The sequence below is a fragment of the Poecilia formosa genome, unplaced genomic scaffold, assembly GCF_000485575.1.
Source record: "Poecilia formosa unplaced genomic scaffold, Poecilia_formosa-5.1.2 Scaffold10, whole genome shotgun sequence".
Taxonomy (NCBI): Eukaryota; Metazoa; Chordata; class Actinopteri; order Cyprinodontiformes; family Poeciliidae; genus Poecilia; species Poecilia formosa.
In genome coordinates, this window is record NW_006799949.1 from 2231338 (window position 1) to 2239880 (window position 8543).

The 8543-nt window shown below is 38.1% G+C and overlaps 1 protein-coding gene across 1 annotated transcript; it reads right to left on the reverse strand.

Moving 5' to 3' along the window:
* Positions 1 to 981: 981 nt before the first annotated feature.
* Positions 982 to 7310, reverse strand: b3gnt7 (UDP-GlcNAc:betaGal beta-1,3-N-acetylglucosaminyltransferase 7). Its single transcript, XM_007541567.2, has 2 exons — positions 7096 to 7310; positions 982 to 4728 (listed from the first exon to the last, which is right to left on the reverse strand). The coding sequence occupies exon 2, from the start codon at positions 4725 to 4727 to the stop codon at positions 3474 to 3476; it is 1254 nt and encodes a 417-aa protein (XP_007541629.1). The 5' UTR covers position 4728; positions 7096 to 7310; the 3' UTR covers positions 982 to 3473.
* Positions 7311 to 8543: the final 1233 nt, after the last annotated feature.

The following is an 8543-nucleotide window of genomic DNA, read 5'->3' on the forward strand; positions in this document are numbered from 1 at the left end:
AAAATTAATACAAATTAATTTTTAACTAATCTTTGAACAGACCTGTTGAACTAAGACAGGAATAGATTCTGATTTGAGGAGCAGGCAATATCAAGCATGCACACTGTGCTTTTATTCTTCAGCATGCTCAGAAAGAAAGAGTCTCAAAAAGCAGAGAAACTTTAGATAAATTAAAGCATGGTGCCCTCTTACGCAGTAACCACCCTCTGTGGCTTGTGTGTGTTCAAGCAAGAAGCTGACTTTCGTCCCACTGCCTACTACTCTATGTTTTCTGTAACCAAATTCCACCCTCATCCCTTTAGCTCAATGCAAATTCAAATTCAAACCACACTACTAATGACATTCTTGCAGATTTATTCACTTTTTTCTCTAATTCAAGATTCTTGCAGTGCCTTAATAGAGACACAGTACATGATAGGCACACACTTTATAGTGTTGGACCTGATAAACCACGCTAAAAAATCCAATAAAAGAGATAAATCAGCTCAGAGGTTTGACTCTAAATCATTTTAACATGTCTGTAAAACAAGAGATGGTTCAAGGAGATAAACTTTTAGCTACTGGTTAGACAAGCGCACTCTCATGAAACACAATCTAAAGATATTCCCATTCCTGTGTTCCTTCTTTTGTACTTGTGCCCGAAGGGGAAGGTATTTCTTTTGTTATGAAAATCTGCTTTGACATTCATGACTCATGAGTTTGCTGAAAAGACATACAGACAAGAACACTCAGCATACACAAGACAAAATGTTACATCCGAAGTCTGAGACGTTTCCCTCTGGTAACTTCATGAACATAGAGGTTTGAGCATGGGTTTGACGAATTAAAAATACGTTTGTGTCCGTAATTTCTCTGGCGTAAGTTTTGCTATGTAACCTAAACACTCACAGTGACGCTGATCTCCTTTTATTAGGTGATATGATCTGAACTTGCACTGAGATTTCAGGAGCTGATAGACAAAGATAGCCAATGTAGGACAGATTGATCGTTAAGATTGTGAAAAGGTTTATTTACAGAAGACATCACTTGTACATACATTGTATGTGTGTATATAGAAATATATACACACGTGTGCGTCAGTATTACATACATTTACATGACTTAGTCTTAATCACCACCCACTACACCCCTGCCACCTGGGGTTGTAATCACAGAAGTTTACATTGTTACATTTAAATAAATTCAAGAACTCCCACATTTGCCCCCCTTCTTTTACTGGGGGGCAACAGATGCCATACAATCGTACCAGCAACAGTTTGAAATTCACAGTGTTATTGTCACCTCCCTTTCATAAATTTATGTCAAGTATATCAGCACTTAAATCCACAGACTTAATGTGTGAAACAGGTATAAAGATGTTTTTTTTAAAGTTATATATATATCCAGTAGACCTCTAGATTAAACCAGACATGTTCCAAAGCAACAAGTGAAATGAATTATGTTATTCAGATGTTCTAAAAGTGGCCAGTGATATTGAAAGATTATGCCTCAATATGACACACTGAACATTTTGACGTTTCTGCAATTTTGAAGTTTCAGAATAACATACATAAGGCGCTCAGCAATGTTTAAATGTTCTGACTTATTTATTTTTAAAGTATTTCAGTATGATCTCTAAAATATTGCATTTATTCAAAGTAAATCCAGCTATATATATCCAATTTAGATATTATTTAGGGTAGATAACATAGCGATTGAAAAAGTAGCCAATTTCAAAGCCTTTTGTTTTCTTGCTTTAAATCAAGTACAACCAAAAAACAACCTTGGCTCGCAGTACACTAACTTAAGTAAGACATATTTATTTGAGTTTATGTCTGTTAAATAATTTATTCTTTCACGTTTCTTAATTTTATACTTGATCTGTTTTCATTTAACAAGATTGACATAAGCATAAATCACGCCCGTATGGTGCGCTGTCTTTGTCCACAGAAGTTGGATTTTCTGAGTTCCTAGTTGGAAAAATGAAAATAAAAATCATAATTTCAACTCAAAAAAGTCGGAAGTAGCTGCATAATCCAGAGTTCTACGACAAATACATTTCTGTCAAGGCTGAAAGTATAAAATCTATGAGCAACTCTGATAGTTTGTCTCTCCTTAAACCAGTCAGACCATGTTTAAGGAGACACAAACACATCACTTAGTGCTGTAAAATCCATATCTCTAAACAACTTCCTTTATTATTTGAACACTTTTAGTGGAGAGAAATGCACAGCTTTGTCTTACGTTTCCCATAGTTAGCACCAATCCACCTAATAATTTCCACCAGTTTTCCAACTTGTCACTAGAAAACACTCAAGTGTGATGAAATTTTCATAACAAATCAAACGCACCACCACACCACTTTAATTTAATTTCATACAATTGTTTTTAGTTTTTTCTTTTCAAATAAATATTGTTTGGGTTTTATTTGACCTGCTTTAAATGACTCAAACAAAACTCTGAATAAAAACTAAATACTTCACATTAAACCAGTCAGGCTGTATTATAATATATAACAACATAACTGTTTTGCCTTGAAAGAAAGCCATGTAGCTATATTGATTAATGCAAGTTAGGAAACTGGTTTGTTGTTTTAATGCAGTTGTTTGCTCATCTGAAACTCCAGCATTTAGCTTCTATTACCCAAAAGGAGGCAGCTCAGAGCATCTAGCTGCATGCTGGAGCAAAAGCAACCTTGATTTCAAATGAAACATTTGGGTCTTTTACTTAAACATAATGCAGTCATACTTTTTTCTTGAACAAAGTTGCTCTAAAGCAAAGTTAAACCCCCATTTGTTTAGAGTTGTCTTTGATTATTAAGTGGATGCAAATGAATTCTAGTCTGCACTGCAACTTTTTACTTCACTTTATTTTGCCGCAGTAACATAAAGTTTCTTTTGTCTTTGCTCGTGGCATTTTGTTTTTGCCATGTAAAGAACTTTGAACTGTGTGTTGTTGCTGAAATGTGCTATGCAAGTAAACTTGATTTGAACTGCTTTCCGATGTTGCAGCAAATACAGTAAAACATGTTTTGATAATGCACCGTGTGTGCTTTGGAAACTTAAGTTTATAATTAGTAATAATCTAAAAGAGAGGACAGTGGAAGAATTGTTGTTTGGACCACAAAAAGGGTGAGGAGTAAGTCATCTATCATTGCTTGTGGCACAGTGAGGCCATTTTTGAACATTTGCAGCAGAGCCTGCAGCTGCATATTATCAGATTAAAAATGTGATTGGGGTAGATACTGTCTCTGAATTTGAACGCTAACAGAGTTTTCAGTACATACATATAAACCCACAATTCTTTATGAACCTTTAAAAATGGCAATAATTTACTTGACAAATTAAAAACGCTCTCCGACTCTCTCCGAAGAGTCATAAAGGAGAGTTTACTTGGAAGTTTGCTTTGTTGCTCGCTGCATTTGGCAGCATTTCCCTTTGGTGCTCTCTGTGGTAAAGTTAATCTACAGGGTTTCGTCTTTAACTCTCCCGGAGCTATAGGAGTTCTACTTTCTTCGAGCAGTTCAGTTCACTGTTCACCAGATGCCACATGCGCATGAGGTCCGACGGGAGGAGCTTGTGCACTACTATCATGTTTTTGAAGAAACAGGGCTCCCGGTTCATTTTACTGTTTTTGTTTTTCACTAAGCCAAATGTCTTGAAGGCATTGTGTTTTACAGGCGTGACCTGCAGCGCTTCCAGGCACATACCCAAGAATACATCGTCAATGGGGTAGATCTCAAGGGTCTCTGCGGCCCAGTGAAGCCTCCTCGCAAGCGTCCCATGCATGAGAAACCCCCCGCCTCCGGCATACGGAGGGTAGTAGGTTTTATTATAGAGAACATGAGGGATGTAATATTTGTTTTCCTTCTTACGAATGGGCTTGGCCTTGAAAATCACATCCCCTACAAACAGGTTCTTGTCATGGCTGCTGCCTTCTAGAAACTCCAAAATGTTCTCCACACTTACAAAGACATCATCGTCCCCCTTGAAGACATACTGCACTCTAGGGCAGTAGGTGTGGAACCACTTGAGAAAATGAGTCTCTTTAAGTGTCAGATTGAAGAAACTGTCTAAGAAGTCCCACTGAAGAAGATCTCCATAGATATAGTTCTCATACTCTACAAGTTTTTGATGATTAGCTCTTTCTTCAACATTTGAAGGCGTACCAAGCAGGAACAAGGTTTTTATCCTCTTCCCGTCCACCACCTGCTCCTTACCCCAGGTTTTTCGGATGACTTCTCTGCGGTCATGCTGGGTGGCCACCGATTTAATCACCATGAGCAAATAAATCTCCCCCGTGCACTTCTCTGGGTGGTTGAGAATCATAGGGAAAAAATGGCAGTGGCGATAAAGCATGAACTGCTTGAAGTTGTCCTCAAGCGCCTGGAACCAAGCCTGGCTTGACAGGTTGAGGTTGGCGCTGCAGTTGGAGCTGGTCACGTCCCAGTTACCGGGGCTGGTGTCGTCGGTAACCCTGGGCTCCTGTGTGGTGGCCCAGGCTTTGGCCTTTGGCTTCTGCCTGTCAGCTTTCCAGAAGCTCTTTAACCCCAGGTGCAAGCTAGGTCCCTCCTCTGGAGGGGCTCTGGGTCCATCTGCCGGGGAGGCGTGCATACGAGCCAGCCTCTCTAACTCAAATGGAGTCCCCATGTTGATGCTGCCTCTCTGGACAATGGTGAGCGCCACCACAGCCAGGAAGAACATGGCACACACCCTCTTGTACACTCTCCAGCGATCTCTGTTGTTCATTCTACAGGAAGTCAAAAATCACAGACAACGTTAGGATTTGTTAACAGTATTGAATCGTATATTTTGATTTGAAATGTAGTATTTGCAAAGTCAATGAGAGGATCAAACTTTTTTTATGTCTGTGTAGATTACAATGCCTTGCTTAAATACCAATTTTTTCAAATTAAAACCACAAACACTCATCCACTCATGGTCTTATCCACGAAAGGTTGTGGTGGTTGCCTCAGGACACCTTGGACCTGGTGCCAATCACAGAGCTACACAGAGACAAGCAGACCAAATAACCACACACACTATACCTAAAGGTAATTTAGAGAGACTAACTCCTCACCGCATGCAAGGGGTGAAAATGCAAACTCCATACAAAAGGCCCCAGCTCAGGGTTCAAACCCAGGACCTTCTTGTTGCTAGACAACAATGTTGTACCACCATGCACTCAAATGATAAACTCCTCTGTATCTATTCATTTATTTTTTTAATTTTGTATAATAGACCAGCAGTAAGGATAAATCAGCTGAAAATAAATTTATATATGGTTATCAATTTTTTTTTACTAAGAAAAAACAGAATACAGTGGCATGAAAATTTGTTCAACCAAATGAATCTGATCTATCTAAACACAATTCGATGCAAGCATTTGTCCCATGATCAGTAAATCCATATGTGTGTAACTTAATCTCAGTATAAACAAGCTGTTCTGTGAAAACTTAAGAGGTTTGTGAGGGAACATCAGCTACTAAATCGCATAATGAAAACAAAGGAACATACTGGACAGGTCAGGGATAAAGTTGGGACTGTTTAACAGAGACAATCATAAAAACAATGTCCTTAAGCCTTGAATATGCATTTTTACATGTTCAATCCACCATGTAAAAATGCAGTAAGATTAGCAAAACTACAAAACCTACTAAGACATGTCTACCTAAAATGAAAGGTGTGTCAATGGTATTAATTGGAGAAGCGACCAAGAGGCCTGTGGTAACTCTGGAGAAGCTGCAAAGATTCAGAACTCAGGTGGGAGAATATGTTGACATGACAACTGTTATTTTTGCACTTCACAAATCTGGCCTTTATGAAAGAAGATCAAGAAGAAGAAAAGGCAATGTTGAAAAAGGCCAAGAGACATTGCCTTTGCAGGCCATGTGGGACCCAGCAGTTAAGGGAAAAAAACTGTGTACAGAAATGCATTAATGGAATACAACTGAGCAAATTATATCCACATATAAGAAAAACTCAAATGTTCAGATCAAACTGAATCTGTTGTAAGACTTAAAATGTTTGTAGATTCCCTCTGTTTTTCAGATCTTTTGTTGTAAAACCATTTATTCATTTCTCTGCTCAACAAAACAAATTGAGGTTTGTGGTTGTAATGTGACAAAGTACAGTGGGTATAAATACTTTTGCAAGGCATTGACAGCTTGAAAATAAAACATGTTATGAGTTTCCTGCTTATTTGGAATACATTTTTGAAGCAAACAAAAGTTAGACTATAATATGTAAAGAAACCGTTATGAGTATCTTTTTGTAATAAGTCAGCAAAGACAGCGAAACCCTGAATAAAGTGTATTTGAGCAAAATCAGAACAAAAACAGAGAGAAGCAAACGATGACAGATTGAAGAACGCATTCTATTTTACATATTTTTCCCCCTTTTGTACAAAAACAATTAAGATTACCACAGTGGAAAACTCAGCATGGAGTCTTTATAATCACACCAGTATATAGGTCTTCTGGAAGAACATGTGGAATGCGCTGCAGATTCTCACATTTCCAAAATGTCATCCCGGGGCTCCCTCTATTCGCGACCACTAAGACAGTGGGCCCCCTTACCCTTGAGGGATTCTTTCTCCTTCTCGCCTCTTAATTATCAGCCAGTTACTGAATGTCAGCTGGGAAATATATAAGTAAAAAAAGAAAAAAAGAAAAACATATAAAAGAAAACCCCCCATAAAAATCCGAGATAAGTATGAGAGGCTCTGTCTTTAAAGAGATGTCTTTAGTTTTCTGATTAAAGTATCTTGAAACAATAAACCAGATGTGGCTTTTTGAAATTGCAAGGAAGAGGAAAATAAAAAATACTTTAAAATATTTTTATTGATAATTACATATATTTGAAATTCATTTTTAAATCAAATGTAGAACGCTGAACACCTGCTCATATGTTATACGTGCTTTAATAAAATGGTTTTTAGTTTTATTTAACTAACGATGAGGTGTCCCAGTTTCATCTGAATGATTTCCGCAAAATATGGCTTGATTAATCTTTTACATATTTTACAGAAAGTCAGCTATATAACGATGACTCTAAGCGAGTGAATTTACTGATTACAACGTTACCATAAAAAAGGAGGAGGCGGGGGGCAACTTACCTGTTCTGTCTTCTGCTTTAGACGATGAGATCGCTTGACCAACCGAGCTTTATTGACTATTTCTAAAAATACAACAGGGTTTCCGAAAATCCGTAAGAGGCGAATTGGTTCTGATTAAGGGGGCAACTACGGAGAAAGCAGATGTGCCATGCGAAGCCGCTTCTCTGCGCTCTGATGTCTGCGCACCGTTGCGCGGTCACAGCTCAGGAGTGCCGCGCGCTCTGAGCCGCTTTTAAAGGCTCTGCTGCGAGCACGTGAAGCAGGATGTGGCAAGTGAAAGAGCAGTGCGGCCACGCAAGCAGGGCAGTCAATCACAAGTCATGCTAAAGCCTCTAAAGACAAACCAAACATTGTTATGTTTAGATAACCAGAGAGGGATTAGCAGACGTGGAGTCCTGAACTAAAAACCAGGAACACTAACTTAAACTGAGCCTTTTAAACAGCATGGAGCTTGATAATAGTCATGATATATAAAAAAATTAAGCAGGTGGTTATTGGTATGGCTCTCAGGGATGCACTCAGCTACATCTATCTATCTATCTATCTATCTATCTATCTATCTATCTATCTATCTATCTATCTATCTATCTATCTATCTATCTATCTATCTATCTATCTATCTANTATCTATCTATCTATCTATCTATCTATCTATCTATCTATCTATCTATCTATCTATCTATCTATCTATCTATCTATCTATCTATCTATCTATCTATGTTTGTCTGTTCATCTGAAAAGCTGCGCAAAAAATGTCTTTATTTATTTGATGGTTTTTCTTGTTGAATGATCTCCATAGCAATAGTATGACAGTAACATTCATGCAAGAGTAGGAGGTCAGAAACATTCTTGCATCAGAATTAGTCAATCAAATAACATAATGCCAGGTATTTTATTGAAAATCTTCCTTTTCCTCCTTCAGCACATTGGTGTTTTAGAACAGTTTTGAGGGAAACATACATATAATGTCAAGATAGTAAATCAGCACCTTGTTACCACTGCTGTGCTGCCATGCAATCAGACACTTTTATTATCATTAGTCTGGCTTTGCAACATTTACATTTGCTTCTGCTGTTGTTAGTACCACTGCATGTTAGAGAGGGTACATTGTACTAAATCTTAGATTCTTAGATAGGTGACAGAACTGGCTGAATGTTGTATGGGGTTCTTTACACCAAATTTCCCAGTCAGGCTCATCGTCTGTCAGCCACAGCACCATGAAGGTAACTTGTATATTATCTGTATTTGATCTTTACTTAGTAAACCAACAGTGGATTCCATAGAGTTCACATTTTCGACATGCAGTTTTGTTGAGAGGAGTTAACATTTTACCTGCAGTAAAAAAACAACTTTCATTAGCATGTTTTGTGAGTAGTCTCACTGGACTAGCCTGAAGGTTGAAGTGGCAATCAGAGCTGAGCCAACGGCAAAGCAAACCCTCAGCCATT

Excerpts from the sequence above, each read along its gene's own strand:
- b3gnt7 (XM_007541567.2), bottom strand. The coding sequence starts at position 4,727 with ATGAACAACAGAGATCGCTGGAGAGTGTACAAGAGGGTGTGTGCCATG.